This window comes from Lagenorhynchus albirostris, chromosome 2, assembly GCF_949774975.1.
Source record: "Lagenorhynchus albirostris chromosome 2, mLagAlb1.1, whole genome shotgun sequence".
NCBI classification, from domain to species: Eukaryota; Metazoa; Chordata; class Mammalia; order Artiodactyla; family Delphinidae; genus Lagenorhynchus; species Lagenorhynchus albirostris.
The window spans coordinates 106,158,395-106,177,910 of NC_083096.1; the positions used below are offsets into that span (position 1 = coordinate 106,158,395).

The window sequence follows — 19,516 nt, forward strand, 5'->3', positions numbered from 1 at the left end:
ACCACTGCACCACCAGGGAAGTCCCCATGTTTTCAGTTCTTTATTAATAACTTTTTTCTTTATCTGATTTAGGAAATTCACCAGAAAGTCTGCGTGTGTCTTTATTCTTTATTTTGCACAGCATTCTGTGGACCCTCTTAATATGTAGACTTGTATCTTTCTTCAGCTCTGGGAAATTTTCTTCTATAATTTAATTATTTCTTCTCTATTCTCTCTGTTCACTCCTTCTGGAATTCCTGCTGGATGAATGTTGGAACTTCTGACCATCTCCTCCACATATTATACTTATCCTTTCATATTTTTTATCTGTTTATGCTTGGCTTTTAGGAGAATGTCTTAGCTCAGTTAGCCATCTCACTAATTTGCTCTTCAGCTTTATCTATTGAGTTTTTTCAGTGATAAATTTTTTTGTTTTTTTGCATTAAAGCATATCAGGGATTTATTAGAATTCTTCAAAGAATTTTAGGTGAAATTTTAAAGCATTGATATTTTGAAAGCTCCTACAACATTACAAAGGAAATAACTGATAAAATTTGTATTTTACTGTATCTCTGCTTGGCTTTCTAAAATATACATGGTATTTCTTTTTCTGTGTGTGTGTGATTTTAAAAGTTTATTCTGATAGCAATACAAAACAAATTGCATGAGTAAGATTAACAGTAAGGACAGGGTTAAGAAATAAGTTTCTTTCTTTCTTTTTTTTTAAAATTAAAAAGAAAATTTTTTAATTTAATTAATTTTTTTACACAGCAGGTTCTTATTAGTCATCAATTTTATACACATCAGTGTATACATGTCAATCCCAATCTCCCAATTCATCACACCCTCACCCCCACCCCCCACTGTTTTCCCCCCTAGGTGTCCATACGTTTGTTCTCTACATCTGTGTCTCAATTTCTGCCCTGCAAACCGGTTCATCTGTACCATTTTTCTAGGTTCCACATACATGCGTTAATATACGATGTTTTTCTCTTTCTAACTTACTTCACTCTGTATGACAGTCTCTAGATCCATCCACACCTCTACAAATGACCCAGTTTCATTCCTTTTTATGGCTAATAGTCCATTGTATACATGGACCACATCTTCTTTATCCATTCATCTGTTGATGGGCATTTAGATTGCTTCCATGACCTGGCTATTGTAAATAGTGCTGCAATGAACATTGGGGTGCATGTGTCTTTTTGAATTATGGTTTTCTTTGGGTATATGCCCAGTAGTGTGATTGCTGGGTCATATGGTAATTCTATTTTTAGTTTTTTAAGAAACCTCCATACTGTTCTCCATAGTGGCTGTATCAATTTACATTCCCACCAACACTGCAAGAGGGTTCCCTTTTCTCCACACCCTCTCCACCATTTGTTGTTTGTAGATTTTCTGATGAAGCCCATTCTAACTGGTGTGAGGTAATACCTCATTGTAGTTTTGATTTGCATTTCTCTAATAATTAGTGATGTTGAGCAGCTTTTCATGTGCTTCTTGGCCATCTGTATGTCTTTTTTGGAGAAATGTTATACATGGTATTTCTAATCTCTCTGAAAAAAATTTTAATTATATAAATCAATTATGCTTATTTTGAAACTCTTTTTCTGTGCACTTAACTCTGTTTCCTCAATTGTTATTTCATTTATTAATATTGTGTGTCTTTTTAAATTTTTTTCTCAAATGTTAGGTAGTTCTTCATTGTTTGCTTTTGCATTTGTAAATATGTTTTTGCCTACCTATTCTGTTACTATCTCTAATGATTGTGGAGAAGTAATTAGATTGACTCCCATAAAAGTGTGGAAATACCTTGCAATTTAAGAGTAAAGTCTTTCTACTTCTACTGGGGTTTTCGTTCCTACCTGGAGAACTGTCCTGCCTCTCTGGCCTCAGTGTCTACACTCCCTACTTTAGCCTCTCAATACATACCACAACTGCTTAATGTTTTCCACAAATGAGAGAGAGTGACAGGGGTAGACTAAACTACCTGCTCAGAATACAGCATTCCAGTGAATTGCGCCAACAAATACCCTAGGACCCTCTCTCCTTCTTGATCTATTAATTCTTCTGCATGTACTATGGATAATCTCCGGTTTTGTTTTTCTCATAGATTTGATCTTTTTCATAGATATGATTTCTAACATTCAACTTTCTGGCCCACCAATGGCATGCTTTCTTGCTTTCCTGTAGTTTTATGGATAGAGACTAACACACAAAAACACACCTATATAGTTGTCCATCATTTTATGGAATTTAAAGAGGAGTTATATGTATAGAAGGCTCCATGTGCCATCTTGATTTTTTTCTCTCATTTGATTCTTTGGGCATTCTTATTCTATGTTTAGGCAGAGAAAGATGACTTCAGAATAACTTTTTCTCCTCTCAAGAGAGTTGTACAGCTTTATAGTACACCTTTAACTTATCTTCATATGAAGGATTTCTACTCTTTCTATACCTTCCTTTACTAAGTTGGCCAGTATACAGAAGTCTTTTGGGAAGTTCTGGTATCATTTTTATTAGTTGGCTAACTGTGGAAGCTGAGAGCAGGTCATAAATGGCTCAACCATTGATAATAATAATAGTAATAACCATTTCTTGAATATTTGCTGTGTTCCAAGCACTGCATTAGATGCTTTACAGGCATACCTTGGAAATATTGTGCGTTCAGTTCCAGACCACCACAATGACATGACTATCTCAATAAAGCAAGTCACACAGTTTTTTTGGTTTCCCAGTCCAGTGCATATAAAAGTTATCTTTACACTAGACTATAGTCTGTTAAGTGTGTAGTGGCACTGTCAAAAACACAGTGTACATACCTTAATTTAAAAATTCAAAACAATTACAACAGTAACATCAAAGATCACTGATCACAGATCACCATGACAAATATAATAATAATGAAAAGGCTTGAAATATTTCAGCACTTAACAAAATATGACACAGAGACATGAAATGAGCAAATGCTGCTGGAAAAATGGTGCTGATAGACTTGCTTGCTGCAGGGTTGCCATAAACCTTCAATTTGCAAAAGCCCCACAATATCGGCAAAGTGCAATGAAGTGAAGTGCAATAAAATGTGGTATACTTGTACATACCTATGGCAGAAACTGCTAGCTTACTGTCCAATATTTATCTTACCTTCACAGGGAAAAGATTACATTTCCCAGTCAACTTTGTACCTAAATAGGGCCCTGTGTCTAAGTTTGTCCAATTAACAAGATGTAGGCAGAAGATGTAAGTCTTCCTAGAAGGCTGCTTAAAGGAAATGGAGTCAGGTGGTAAAAAGGGCATCAATTGTTGTCTTCCACCACTTCCTCCAACATGTTGTATGGAGTGAATGTGTAATGGCTGGAGATCCAACAGTCATCTTAGACCATGAGATGGCCTGAGAATGGAAGCCATACATGGCAGAATAGAAATATAGTAGGATCCTAGGTCTCTGGTGACTTGTTGGACTACCATACCAAGCCCTAGACTGCCTAACTCTGGAGTTCTTTTACATGAGAGAATAAACCATTTATATTTAAGCCTCTATAGTCTGGTCATGGTTGAACCTAATTCAAATTGCATCATTACTTTATTTCATTTAATCCTTACAATAACCCTGATTTAGTCATACATAACTATCATGCAAGTCTGACCCCATTAGTTGAGATGGCAGAGGTGCCATCTTACCTGAGGCTGTGAGACTTTTACTTCTACTGAGGATAAGCTCAGGCTGGCCTTATCTGGTGGAGAGAGACAGACAGCCCTGCCAAGGTTCTGTACCTACTAGAATAAATCCCTGGTCTCCCTTCCATTCCTGCTTATTGTTACCAAGTTCAAGCTTGTACTGCTCGCCGCATGACAGGACAGTAAAACGAGAGGTGTTGGGGCAAGGAAAAGCCACTTATTTGGAAAGCTAGCAGACCAAGAAGATGGTGGACTCATGTCCCAAAGAACCATCTTACCCGAGTTAGAATTCAGGCTTCTTTTATACTAAAAGGGGAGAGGGTGTAGCTGGTTGTTGTTGCAGACTTCTTGGTGCCAGAATCCTTTGTTCTTGCAGCTGTCCACGTAGGTTTGGTCCCAATGTTCCTGTAAACCTCCAACATGACAATCAACAATCATTATTTTCTGTTCTGCAACTTTTTATCTCTACATGAATGTAAACATGTTATACTTTTAAAGGTCAAACCTAGGAGGCAGAGCATTGAGAAAGGGCTATTATGTATATTTGAAGCCATAGGCAACATTTTTACAAAGGTTCAGAGCCAGCATGACTAAGTATGGGCAACAGAGCACAAAGGTTAGAGCTAAAGGAATAGATCCAATATGGAGTCAGGTTTGTTCTTCTCTTACATACTGCTTTTTGTGGTAAAGTTTCTGACAGAGAAGTATGATGTTGAAAAGTGTACTATTTTTTAAGGTATATTGATGTTAAACATAAATATTACCTCAAAAGTCTTATTTTTACTCTATAATTTTGTATATATTCTTCATTTGTGCATTCCAGAATAGTTTCACAAGAAGTTTTATTTATCCAGCACTTGAAAGCACCCCATCCACATTTTCCCATCAGTTCCTTCTTTGTTAACAAACCATGTAACTTTATAACCATTTCTTTCTTTCCTTTTTTTTTAGTTTCCAACTTTCTTTAATGCTAATCTTAATGCTAATAGGTTGTGAGATATGTTTTTTTAATTGAATGAAATATTCTTTAAATTTTTTAGTGCTTTAGAATTTTCAGAAGTTTCACACACATGATTTCATATAATCCCATAATAATCCTATATTTCCCCACCCTTGTATTGCCCCTCCCCCTTCCCTCTTCCCATGGGTAACCATTAATTTGTTATCTATATCTGTGAGTCTGCTTCTTTTTTTGCTTTATTCATTAGTTTGTTGTATTTTTTATTTTATTTTTTATTTTTTTATTTTTTAATTTTTTTTGTGGGACGCGGGCCTCTCACTGTTGTGGCCTCTCCCGTTGCGGAGCACAGGCCTCGGACACGCAGGCTCAGCGGCTATGGCTCATGGGCTCAGCCGCTCCGCGGCATGTGGGATCTTCCCAGACCGGCACACGAACCCGTGTCCCCTGCATCGGCAGGCGGACTCTCAACCACTGCGCCACCAGGGAAGCCCCTGTTGTATTTTTTAGATTACACATATAAGTGATATCATATAGTACTTGTCTTTCTCTGACTTATTTCACTTAGTATAATGCCCTCCAGGTCCATCCATGTTGCTGCAAATGGCAAAATTTCATTCTTTTTTATGGCTGGGTAGTATTCCACTGTGTATATATATGTGTATATGTGTGTATATATATATATATGTATCTCACATCTTCTTTATCCATTCATCTGTTGATGGACACTTAGGTTGCTTCCATACTTCGGCGATTGTAAATAATGTTGCTATGAACATGGGGTATACAATCATTTCTAAGTAGATGATATAAAATAATTTTCAGAAGCATATATTATAGCCAAAAGAAGTAATCATTCTGTAGTTTCAGCTGTATGCACCCATTCTGTGAAGTTAGTTGCTTCTTTCTATTTTCATATATTGTTTGCTAAAACTAAACCATAAAATATAACTATTCTACCCTTTCTCTTTGTGTACCTGTTTTTGGTCTTACAAGAGATCCCCCCAGAGAGTAATACAAGTCTAATAATTTTAGTTAGAATCATAGGGGGATTTGCATATCAAGGTCCAGTTAGATAAGTAAACAGACGAAAGAGGTAGCAAAGACCTGGGAGATAGTAGGCACAATAGACGGTAACTTCTTTTCTCCCCTCTTTCCACCCCTCAAATTTTGTAGCCAAGCAACTGCTTGTTGCTAATAATCAACTAATAAGCTACCAACCTTCAAATGTTGAACAGAATTTTATCACCTAACAGTATGCTTTTTACTCAATAGGTACTTAATAAATATATGGTGATTATATAAATTATGTTGTTTTCTATAATACCTATATATAGTAAAGCCCAAAGTCAGCTGCACTGGAGAAGAATATGATAACAAATTTTAGATGTGTTGAGATGAAAAAAACAGTCAAAGTGCAAGTGCCCTGTGATCATTTGAAATTTATCAATCTAGAGATTATAACAAAAATCTTGAGAAGAAATGAGATATTTGAGAGAAAGAGAGGTTGAGTGAATAAAGAAGAGTAGAAAAATGAGAACTGACCTTTTAGAGGCTGGGAAGAGGAAGTCAACAATTACTTGCAATAATGATGATACAAGATGCAGAGTCATGTAGTGTCACAGAAATCAAGGCAGAGAGGAATTTTAAGAAGAGATACTTCAGTCACTGATGTCAAACACTGTGAGATAGTAATTTTTAAAAAGAAATAATAAAATTTCTTCTTTCCTCAGTCTTATTCAGGCTCAGCTAGGATGCATTCCCATACAAGACTTTGCTTTGACGCAAGATACTTCGAAGATTTTCAGAAATGGCTCACGAATTACAAGATGTATGTTATAGGATTAATGGATTTTCAATATTTTTCCAGTAAAATAGTATACTAGATTTAATATTGGAAACTTTTTTTTAGGGTTGTCAGATTTTATGGCTATTCAAGAAAAGTTTGCTGTACTGTTGAACAGTTTGATTTTAGCAAAGTGTTTTAGATGTAAACTTTGGGAAAACTCTCTGCATGTATCCAAACAGCTGGAAAAAATCGGTAGGTACTGAATACAGGTAGGCAATGTGTCAATGTCTGCAATTTATTTTGTATTTCACTGTTAGAAAAATTGTTCTAAGATGGTTATAGACCTTTAAGGAAAAATGTGTTTATGGGCCTAAATAAGTTACTATACTTTCCTTCTCTTGAAAATCTGATTTTCATTTGCTTATGCTTAAAGGATTCTATTTGAAATCAATTTGGAAACCTAATAAAAATTAATGTTCTTATTTTTAAATTTGTTCTCAAACCAAGAGTGAAATTTTGTTTTAGTAATTAGGTAACTGTGTGTTGTTCTCTCTTCTACTTTTATGACTGTTTTGTTTTGATCTCAATGACAAGGTACAGAGCTAGCAGTCCTGGTCATTCCTAATTCATTACAGAAAATTGTCACTTATTTATATCTTAACTTTTTCTCTTTTTTCAATAACATTTCAATATTAGTAATGATTTTCATAGAGATTCTATAGACAGGTTTCTTTCCTGTCTGTTGGGATCTAGCTCAGGATGTGAACTGAAAAACTCTACACGGTGCCATTTACAAAGACTGGGATATGCCTAAAGCACTTTGGAATTTTTCACTTTGGTGTCTTTGGCTTTGTGACCCTGTTCCTTCTTAGATAGCTAGAACTCCAAAAAGAGAGTTATTTCATGGCTGACAGTCTTATTAGCTTTATAATTTTGTATGCATCTTGGGGACATTAAAAAATTAGGTAATGGGTCACTGAGGATTGTCTAATTATTCCTTAGAACAAAGATCTCCAGCTATTTTGTGAGGAAGTACTACTTTGTATTTCCTTGAAGTTTGAAATCGGTGGGGGAAATCAGTCAGAGAGCTGACCAGTCCTGGGAACTGGGGTGAAGGTGGAGATTGACTGGTGAAAGCAAGGTCAAAGTAGAAGAGAGATTCCTGATTAAAGGCTCACCTTCCTATCAATACATAAGTCCTGGCAAACCAAATGCCACGCCCATCCCACAGAGATAAGAGTTCTGAATTGGGAAGAAGGTTACATACAATATTTAGGAGATTTCAACTTACAGAAAAATTTGAAATTATATAAAATGATTATTAATAGTATAGCACTAAAACACTTATATTAGAAAAGTAGAAAGTTCTCTAGAGTGATTTCAGTTTCCATGTGATAAGATGAGAAAAAGAACAAATTAAACCCAAAGTGGGCAGAAGGAAAGAAATAATTTTAAAAGAGCATAAATAAATTGAAAACAAAAAAATCAACAAAACAAAAAGGTGATTATTTTGAAATATCAATGAAATTGATAACACTCTAGTCAGACTGATCAAGCAATGAAGAGAAAAGACACAAATTTCCAAAAACAAAAATGTGAGATATAACTATGGATCTTATAGATGGCAAAATGATAGAAAGGGAATGCTATAAACATCTAATGTCAATAAATGCCACAACTTTGATGAAATGGGAAAATTCCTTAAAAAACACAAACTGTCAAGAGTCCACTCAAGAAGAAATAGACAACATGAGTAGGCTTATATTTATTAAAGAAATTAAATTTGTAGTTTAAAACCTTACAAAGAAAATCCCAGGCACAGAAGTTTACACTGGTGAATTCTACTGAACATTTAAATAAGAAGCAATATCAGTTCTACACAGACATTTTCAGAAAATTTAAAAGGGGGGGTAATACTTCCCAACTCATTCTATGAGGCCAACATTGCCTTGTTATCACAACCTGACAAAGACATTCAAGAAAGACAGACCTCAGTAATATAAAAAAGATATCCCTCAGTAATATAAATGCAGTAATTCTTTATAAACTTTTAACAAATTGAACACAATGATAGATAAAGGGGCTAACATATCATGGCCAAATGTGGTTTATTCTAGCAATACAAGATTAGTTTACCACTTGATGTCAATCAGTGTAATTCCTCATATTAACAAACTAAAATAGACCATATGATCATCTCAATAATGCCCAAAAAAGTTGACAAGATCCAAAATCCATTTCTAATTAAAACTCTCAACAAATTTAAAATAGAAGGAAATTTCTCAAATTGATAAAGGACCTCTATGAAAAACCTACAGCTAACATCGTATTTAATAGTGAGAGACTGAATGCTTTCCTTCTAAGATCAGGAACAAAAAGGATGCTGACTGTAACTACTTCCAGTACACATTGTACTAGGGGTTCTAACCAGTACAGTAAAGCAAGAAAACGAAACTAAAAGCATACAGATTGGAAAGGAAAGAAGTAAAAATGTTTTTATTCATACATGATCACATGATCATCTATGTAAAAAATTCCATGGAAGGTAGGAAAGGTTTAGCATGGTTGAAGGATGTAAGGTCAATATATAAAAATTAACTTTATTTCTACATACTAGTAAGGAAAATCAGAAACTAAAATTAGAAAAACTATGCTATATTAGTTTTCTATTGCCATTGTAACAAATTACCACAAACTTTGTGGCTTAAAACAACACAAATTTATTATCTTAAAGTTCTGTAGATTAGAAATCTGATGTGGTTCTCACTGAGATAAAATCAAGGTTCGGCAAGGCTGTTTTCCTTTCTAGAAACACTAGGGATGAATCCATTTTCCTGCCTTCAACTTCTAGAGAATACTTGATTCCTTGATCATAGCCCTCTTCCTCTACCTTCAAAGTCAGCAGGTGATCTTGGATTTGGCAAAGAATTTCTTAGATACAACACAAAAGCACGAACTATATAAAAGAAAAAAAGTGGATTTAATCAAAACTTAAAACTTTTGCTTTTCATAGAATACTATTAAAGAAGGAGGAGGAGGAGAAAACAAGCCACCAAACTGGAAGAAAATATTTGCAAAACATATAACTGATGGAGGACTTGTACCTAGAATGTATAAAAAATTCTTATAACTCAATAATAAGACAAACCACTGAGTAAAACAATAAGCAAAAGATTCAAACAGACACATCACCAAAGAAGATATGTATATGGCAAATAAGCACCTGAGAAGGTGTTCAACATCATTAGTCATTAGAGAAATGCAAATTAAAATGACAACGCAATACCAGTACACATCCACTAAAATAATTAATTTTTCTTTTTTTTTAAAATTTATTTTTGGCTGTGTGCAGGCTTTCTCTAGTCATGGCGAGCAGGGGCTACTCTTTGTTGTGGTGCATGGGGTTCTCATTGCGGTGGCTTCTCTTGTTACGGAGCACAGGCTCTAGGAACATGGGCTTCAGTAGTTGCAGCGCGTGGGCTTCAGTAGTTGCGGCACGTGGGCTCAGTTGCAGCATGTGGGCTCTAGGGCACACAGTCCTCAGTATTTGTGGCGTGCAGGCTTCAGTAGTTGTGGCTCATGGGCTCTAGAGAGCAGGCTCAGTAGTTGTGGCACATGGGCTTAGTTGTTCTGTGGCATGTGGGATCTTCCCGGACCAGGGATCGAAATCGTGTCCCCTAGCGTTGGCAGGTGGATTCTTAACCACTGCGCCACCAGGGAAGTCGCCACTAAAATAATTAAAACTTGACAGAGTGCTGCAGAGGATATGGTTCAACTGGAACTCTCACTGTGGGAATGTAAAATGTTACAACCACTTTGGAAAACCATTTGATTGTTTCTTTAAAAGTTCAACATAAACCTACCATGCAACCGGCCCTTTCATGCTTAAGTACCCAAAAGAAATAAAAGCATGTAGACACACAATTCTAATAACGAAGACATTTGAAAACAGCCTAAATATCCATGAACACACAAATGGAAAATAAATTGTGGTATATCCCATAGTATGGATATATATACTCAGTAATAAAAAGGCATGAAGTGTTGATACAAACAACAACATGGATGAATCTTACAATAATTATACAGAGTAGAAGCCAGACTAAAAAGAAAACTATTTAATTCCATTTAAATAAAAGACTAGAAAATACAATAGTGATAGAAAGCAGATCAGTGGTTGCTTGGGGACTGTGTGGGGAGGGGACAGAAGAGGTAGCGAAGAATTACAAAGTGGCACAAGGAAACTTTTAGAGGCAATGGTAATGTTTATTAGCTTGGTTGTGGTGATAGTTTCTCATACACACACATACATAAACACACAAAATCACATGTCAAGTATATTGTATGTGAATTATACTTCAGTCAGTAAAATTGTAAAAATAAATAAATAAATCCAAAGGAAACTATATTCACTCACCAAATGAGCAAAAATTAAAAGTCCTGTAGTGGAGATAGTATAAGGTTATGAACATTCTCATGCAGTGTTGGTTGGAGCCTAAGTCTCATGATATCTACCAATTAAAATGCACAATCTCTTTAAAACAGCAATTTCACTTTAGCAATTAAATTTATAGAAATATTTCCACATGGATACAAATATAAACATTGTTTATAATCACATAATCTTAAATGTCCATCAGTAGCAGAATGATTAAGAAAAGTATGAATTATCCATAAAAATTGATTAATAAAATTTCACTATACTGGAAGAAGCCAGTCTTTCTGACTTTCTAGAATATTGTCAGTCTGGGCATCAGTTGCATTCTATCCCTTCCAAATTATTGAACACGAACATGTTTTTCACACTTAGTACAGCTGAACAAAAAGAAACAAATATTGACCAGCAAAATTCATGTAATAGAAAAGTGAGAGAATCCAAACAAAAAAGTAAATCTAAGTTCTTACTGAGCACCAGGAAAAAATAATGAATGCAAATTGATTTTCAACAATGTTTATAAACTAAAAATTAAAAATCAGGAAAGGTTATAAGGGAAAATGGAAATGAACATTAAGGAATTAAGAATACTAGGAGTTGTGTCTAAAGATTGAGTAAGAGAAATTCCCAGGAATAGTTAAAGATATGAGTAAGGAAAGGAGTATCATACCCTCATCAGTAATATGTGTGCCTTAAACAAGGTGGTACTAGTTTAGGATTTTATGCATCTGACAATATCTTCTATTTTGGGGTTTGGTTAAAATCATTCATATGAGTGTAAGAATTAAAAATTATAGTTTCTCAAAGCATGAAGAAACAGAGAATGTCCAAAGATGGAAGAGCACTTGATGTATTTAAGGAGCAAAATTAAAGCCGGTGTGGCTGGAGAATAGCAAGAGAGGAATGGTAGGAAATTAAATGGGAGAGGTAGGCTGTGTTCAAGTCATATAGGTAAGGGAGTTTGGCCATAGTAAGGAAATTGCCATTTTATTCTAAATGCAATGGAAAGGCATTGGAAATTTTAGGCAGAAGAGTAAAATTATCTGAATTAGTACAGAAACAGAGAACTCAATTTCTTGAGTTCCTGTTTCTTTAAAAGTTCAACATAAACCTACCATGAACTCATTTCAAGACAGAAATGCTCAGAGAGCCATAGCTTCATGAAACAATATTCGCATCCCTGAATAATGTTGCCTTTTTTAAAAACATGAGTATAACCATAGATGTTTCTTGCTACTTGCTCTATGACATAAGGTAAAACTAAGGGTTGAGACATCATGTGGACCAAAGAATTCCTCTTTCTTTTATAAAGCACATGAGTGTTTTATTTGAGTTTGAAAAAATAAATATGAACAATCAAATAACATCGCAGTCCAATTAATCCAATTGAGAACATTTTTTAACAACTTTAAAAATAAGTCATTAGTCTGGCTCTTTAAATTTTTCTTTTTTACTAATGTAGTTGTTAAATATTTAAGTGTAGATTTAGTTTTAAGTGGATTGTTTAAAAACTATTTGATTAATTTTCCACAGGTGTAACATTATCAAATGCTATGGTAAATGCAGGTTTGACTACCTTTAAAAAGATAGAAGAAACAGATGCAAGGAAACTTGAACTGGTATTTAATATTTACTTATTCCTAATGTTACCTGAATTCTGTATAAATTCTAAAGCCTGACTTTTGTATCTTTATTTCTGCCAAAAAATGATTTCCCTCTCATAGTCATACATATATATATATGTGTTTTTTTTTTTTTTTTCGATATGTGGGCCTCTAGCTGTTGTGGCCTCTCCCGTTGTGGAGCACAGGCTCTGGACGCGCAGGCTCAGCGGCCATGGCTCACGGGCCCAGCCGCTCCGTGGCACGTGGGATCTTCCCTGACCGGGGCACGAACCCGTGTCCCCTGCTTCGGCAGGCGGACTCTCAACCACTGCGCCACCAGGGAAGCCCAGTCATATATATTTTTAACTTAAGATTTTAGCTAATAAGCACGTTAAAACTATTGACTCTAAAAAATATTTTACTAAAAGAGTTTTTAGTGTTGTAATAAGAACATAATGACATAAATATGTTTTAGATTTTAAATAGACATCCCCCTTTTGGAACTCAGATAAAAGAAACAGTGATGTATCTACCAAAATATGAACTTGAAGTGGAACAGGTAAATATTTTCTATTTTCATATATTTTGATTTTCAGGAATAAAGCTACCCATAGCTGACTTGGAGGTGAGTATGAGTAGTAAGGTTATTTTTAACACTTTTTATGCCTATCCTTTTTTAAAGATTGCAAGATATAGTGATACCATGGCAGAAATATTAGTGACTGTTATATTAAGAAATTTTGAACAGCTACAAACTAAAAGAACAGCACCAGATTCCCACTACGTTACCTTAATCATAGGTGATGCAGATAATCAACTGGTTTCTAAGCACAAAATTATGTAAGTGTGAAATTTCTATTTGTTTTATTTCTAAGCATATACTATAAAAGAAAAATTCTGCTGAGGAAAAGAGTAATAAAATCATGGTGGGATCAATTAAATTACATTTTCCTGATTCTATAACGGGATAGTTTGTCTATTAAAGAAGATACTAATATTGAGTCTGTTGGTTTAGATAATATTTAGTACTCAAATGAACAAAGTGTAAAGTCTGTCACCATGGTTTGAAACAAGTAATAGATGACCTTTAGGAGTAGCTCTAATTCACTGTTGCTGAACTTTCTTATTTTGTTGCTTTTCTCCTATCATTCATGACCTTACTACTCTTTGAGTGCAATCTTCCTCCTACTTACTTCAAAATATATCTTCTATTTCCAAATTAAAATCTAACAAACTACTACCGCCATTGTAGGATCCAGGCAACCAGATCCAATAGATAAAGGAGGTACCTTGCCTTATATCTAGTTCTCTAGCATGTCATTCTATAATTTTACTTCAGCCTTTTTTCTAATACTATTGCATATTGATATTTTCTCCCAGGATGTCATAAACAAACTCTAAAGATAATAGTTGTAGCTACAGCTAATATTTTTTGAGCACTTAGTAGGTTCCAGGTATTGAATTGTTTAGTCTTTGTATGAGATAGGTGCTATCATTATATATACTTTATAGAGGAGAAATTTGAGACCAAGGTTATATAGGTAGTTTACAGCAAAAACTAGTTTTGAAGCCAAGCATTCTTACTCCAGAGCCTATGCTCCTAGCATATAACTGTACCTGTAAGTTCAGGATGGCAGTGATTCTGAAATGGGAATCTCCTAATTTTTGCCAGTGTACTAGAATATGGCTTCCTAAAACATCCTGTGCAAGGTTCCTAATGGGACTGCAGTGACTGATAAGGATATCCTTTTCACTGATAATTACTCTCCTGCAACTAGCCATGATACACTTACAGAGAATATATAATTATACAAATCTTTATTCTCTGTGACAACTAAATCTAATGACAGCCTTGACTATAGGAGGCTAAAATAAGTTCAATCACAAAATTGGTTGCTGGTGTTGTGTTATTAGATACAGAGTATTTCATATCATTTAAAAAAATACTGTTGAAGTTCTCACAAATCCATGTAACTTATGTATAGCCATTTTAAAGTGGTAGTGATTTAAGGTCAAGGTCATAGGTTATTGATAGCAATTATATATTCAAGCAGGCCTGAAATGATTCAGTGCAACTTAGAACCAGCTGTTGGGTGAACATATAGTTAAGAAAATTATGGTAACGGTAGCTCCATTGACACTCCATTTCCCTATTCTCAGAACTTGGGGAAGGTAGTTTTCAGTCTCACTTCAGTTTACTACCAGATAGGACCTATCTTAGGATCAGTTAGCCCTTGAACATTAATTTAGTATTTCATTTCATTTAGTGTTCAAGATCACTATTAAATGATGCATTACTCTTTTTCAGGGATTCTGTTTTGCTAAAAGCTGGAAATTGGGCTAAAAAGATTGATGTGAGGCGAGCTCTTAAATCTGAAGATCTTAGCGTAAATCTAATTAGTTCTGAATATGGTAAGTTCATTGAAGTAATGAAGACATGAATGTAAAAAATATGATAGCATTTAAAAATTATTTCCTTTATGTAAAACAGAAAAGCAACATAAATGATATTGTGTAAAAATAATTTATTTAAGTAAAATGAATAATTTTAAAGGAAGCTTCATATATTTGGATATGTAAAAGATGGCAGAGACTAGGATAATAAAATTAAAATTTTATCTGTTCATTTATAGACATTTTATTTTTTAAGATAAATTTCAATTTCTGTAGGAACATTGATTTTTATTTTTATGACAGATGTATAAATTTTCATTTGTTATACTTTTTAAAGTATCTTTAAAACATCTCTATTTCCTGGACTTGTTAGACTTTCCAGTTCAAAAAGGTATAAAATATAGCAGGTATAAAAACACATGGTCTCATGTGTGGATTTATATGACTTAAATAAGCATTTGTATGCTTTTTTTTTTTTCTTTTTTCAGTTGGACTTGATATACACCAGAAATTTACAGTCTTTTACTTAGGACCCAAGAGATTTGGAAATCAAATACTTATGCGAAAAACACCAGAAACAGAGATGTCCCATTTTAAACATTCAATAGCAGGGCCCAGTAAAGGTAAATAGCTGTATTTAGTCCTGTTTTGCATTAAAGCAAAGATATGGCTGAGGGTAGTATCATCAGTATAGTACTGCTTCATTCAGATTGTGGATACTGTGGAATTAGATGTTTAGACTTTCTAATAATTGCATTAATAATGTACAGTAGGAATTCTTAGTGTTAATATTTGTCAAAATTGGGGTGATTTTTGGAGCAAAGAATTATTTGACTAGTTTTTTGTATACATTTCCCCCTTTTCATATCCACTCCATTCTTATGGCCATGTCAGGGGGAGAGCAAGTGATATACAAGAATTAATGGATTTGGTAAGGCAAAGCAGGTGACAATTTTTTTTTTATTATGGGACATTCAAATAAAGACGAAAGTAGAAAGAAGTGTATATTGAACCTTCATGTACTCATCACCCACCTTAAACAATTATCAACTCACGGCTAATATAGTTTCATCTGTACCTCTGTTTAGATTTCCCCTTGTATTTTTTGAAGAAAATCAGATATCATATTATTTCCTCTGTAAATGTTTCAGTATATATTTGTAAATGGTAAGGATTTAAGAAAAAAATACTGCGTTACTCTTAGACATAAAAAGCTAATAGTAACTAATAATTATCCAATATTGAGTTAATGTTCAAACCACTGATTACTCATAAATGTTGTAGATATATCATCTTGATACCATCTAGACATACCAGATTGGCTCCTGAATCCTTTTGCTATGTCCCTAGTAGTCTTGACAGCTTCCTTGCTTTGTGAGGTTATATGATGTTCTAGGCTTATTAACCTTTTATAATTCCAGACCCAGACCTGTAATAAACCTTTTCTCCAAAGATACCTGGTTTCTTTTCATGATAAATAGTTTTCTGTGTGCTGGAAGAGCTCATTGCCATTGACTGATTATTATCTCTTGCCTTTTCCATGCACAGATTTAGGAAATATGTGATTTTTTTCTTTTTGAGATAAAATACATAATTGATTCATAGTTAAATGTCCAAATCAAATTCAGGGCTATAGTATTTATCCTTAAACTCAATAATCTGTATCTCCTTTCTGCCATGCTGAGAGATTTGTTTCGCAATAACTCCCAAACTGATAGAATGTCACTAATTTTCTTTTTTTTTTTTTAACATCTTTATTGGAGTATAATTGCTTTACAATGGTGTGTTAGTTTCTGCTTTATAACAAAGTGAGTCAGCTATACATATACATATATCCCCATATCTCCTCCCTCCTGCATCTCCCTCCCACTCTCCCTATCACATCCCTCTAGGTCGTCAAAAAGCACTGAGCTGATCTCCCTGTGCTATGCGGCTGCTTCCCACTAGCTAACTATTTTACATTTGGTAGTATGTATAAGTACATGTCACTCTCTCACTTTGTCCCAATTTACCATTCCCATTCCCCATGTTCTCAAGTTCATTCTCTACATCTGCGTCTTTATTCCTATCCTGACCCTAGGTTCTTCAGAACCTTTTTTTTTTTTTTTTAGATTCCATATATATGTGTTAGCATACGGTATTTATTTTTCTCTTTCTGACTTACTTCACTCTGTATGACGGTCTCTAGGTCCATCCATCTCACTACAAATAACTCAATTTCGTTTCTTTTTATGGCTGAGTAATATTCCATTGTATATAAGTGCCATATCTTCTTAATCCATTCATCTGTCGATGGACACTTAGGCTGCTTCCATGTGCTGACTATTCTAAATAGAGCTGCAATGAACATTGAGGTACATGACTCTTCTTGAATTATGGTTTTCGCAGGGTATATGCCCAGTAGTGGGATTCCTGGGTCATATGGTTTTTCTATTTTTAGTTTTTTAAGGAACCTCTATACTGTTCTCCATAGTGACTGTATCAATTTACATTCCCACCAACAGTGCAAGAGGGTTCCATTTTCTCCACACCCTCTCCAGCATTTATTTTTTTATGATGGCCATTCTGACTGGTGTGAGGTGACACCTCATTGCAGTTTTGATTTGCATTTCTCTAATGATTAATGATGTTGAGCATCCTTTCATGTGTTAGTTGGCAATCTGTACATCTTCTTTGGAGAAATGTCTATTTAGGTCTTCTGCCCATTTTTGGATTGGGTTGTTTGTTTTTTTGACATTGAGCTGCATGAGCTGCTTGTAAATCTTGGAGATTAGTCTTTTGACAGTTGTTTCATTTGGAAATATTTTCTCCCATTCTGAGGGTTGTCTTTTCGTCTTGTTTATTGTTTACTTTGCTGTGCAAAATCTTTTAAGTTTCATTAGGTCCCATTTGTTTATATTTGTTTTTATTTCCATTTCTCTAGGAGGTGGGTCAAAAAGGATCTTACTGTGATTTATGTCACAGAGTGTTCTGCCTATGTTTTCCTCTAAGAATTTTACAGCTTCTGCCCTTACATTTAGGTCTTTAATCCATTTTGAGTTTATTTTTGTGTATGGTGTTAGGGAGTGTTCTAATTTCATCCTTTTACATGTAGCTGTCCAGTTTTCCCAGCACCACTTACTGAAGAGGCTGTCTTTTCTATATTTTATATTCTTGCCTCCCTTATCAAAGATAAGGTGACCATATGTGCGTGGGTTTATCTCTGGGCTTTCTATCCTGTTCCATTGATCTATATTTCTGTTTTTGTGCCAGTACCATACTGTCTTGATTACTGTAGCTTTGTAATATAGTCTGCAGTCAGGGAGCCTGATTCCTCCAACTCTGTTTTTCTTTCTCAAGATTGCTTTGGCTATTCGGGGTCTTTTGTGTTTCCATACAAATTGTGTAATTTTTTCTTGTAGTTCTGTGAAAAATGTCAGTGGTGGTTTGATAGGGATTGCACTGAATCTGTAGATTGCTTTGGGTAGTATAGTAATTTTCACAATGTTGATTTTTCCAATCCAAGAACATGGTGTATGTCTCCATTAGTTTGTATCATCTTTAATTTCTTTTATCAGTGTCTTATAGTTTTCTGCATACAGGTCTTTTGTCTCCCTAGGTAGATTTATTCCTAGGTATTTTATTCTTTTTGTTGCAATGGTAAATGAGAGTGTTTCCATAATTTCTCTTTCAGATTTTCATCATTAGTTTATAGGAATGCAAGAAATTTCTGGGCATTAATTTTGTATCCTGCTCCTTTACCAAATACATTGATTAGCTCTAGTAGTCTTCTCATAGCATCTTTAGGATTCTCTGTGTATCGTATCATGTCCTCTGCAAACAGTGACAGCTTTACTTCTTCTTTTTCGATTTGGATTCCTTTTATTTCTTTTTCTTCTCTGATTCCTGTCTCTAAAACTTCCAAAACTATGTTGAATAATAGTGGTGAGAGTGGACAACCTTGTCTTGTTCCTGATCTTAGAGGAAATGGTTTCAGTTTTTCACCATTGAGAGCAATGTTGGCTGTGGGTTTGTTGTATATGGCCTTCATTATGTGTAGGTGAGTTCCCTCTGTGCTTACTTTCTCAAGGGTTTTTATCATAAATGGGTGTCAAATTTTGTCAAAAGCTTTTTCTGCATCTATTGAGATGATCATATGGTTTTCTCCTTCAATTTGTTAATATGGTTTATCACATTGATTGATTTGCATATATTAAAGAATCCTTGCATTCCTGGGATAAACCCCAATTGATCATGGTGTATGATCCTTTTAATGTGCCATTGGATTCTGTTTGCTAGTATTTTGTTGAGGATTTTTGTATCTATGTTCATCAGTGATATTGGCCTGTAGCTTTCTTTCTTTGTGACATCTTTGTCTGGTTTTGTTATCAGGGTGATGGTGGCCTCGTAGAATGAGTTTGGGAGAGTTCCTCCCTCTGCTATATTTTGGAAGAGTTGGAGAAGCATAGGTGTTAACTCTTCTCTAACTGTTAGAATTCTCCTGTGAATCCATCTGGTCCTGAGCTTTTGTTTGTTGGAAGATTTTTAATCACAGTCTCAATTTCAGTGCTTGTGATTGGTCTGTTTATATTTTCTGTTTCTTCCTGGCTGAGTCTCGGAAGGTTGTGCTTTTCTAAGAATTTGTCCATGTCTTCCAGTTTGTCCATTTTATTGGCATATAGTTGCTTGTAGTAATCTCT

At 34.6% G+C, this 19,516-nt stretch overlaps 1 protein-coding gene across 1 annotated transcript in view; it reads left to right on the forward strand.

The window, feature by feature from the left end:
* The window catches only part of HFM1 (helicase for meiosis 1), a 135,822-nt gene that overhangs the window by 71,284 nt on the left and 45,022 nt on the right, over positions 1-19,516 (forward strand). The window contains exons 23-29 of the mRNA XM_060142486.1: positions 6,349-6,446; positions 6,528-6,656; positions 12,373-12,458; positions 12,919-13,002; positions 13,126-13,283; positions 14,752-14,855; positions 15,326-15,460. Coding sequence (XP_059998469.1) covers positions 6,349-6,446; positions 6,528-6,656; positions 12,373-12,458; positions 12,919-13,002; positions 13,126-13,283; positions 14,752-14,855; positions 15,326-15,460 — 794 coding nt within the window. The remainder of the gene's footprint in view (positions 1-6,348; positions 6,447-6,527; positions 6,657-12,372; positions 12,459-12,918; positions 13,003-13,125; positions 13,284-14,751; positions 14,856-15,325; positions 15,461-19,516) is intronic.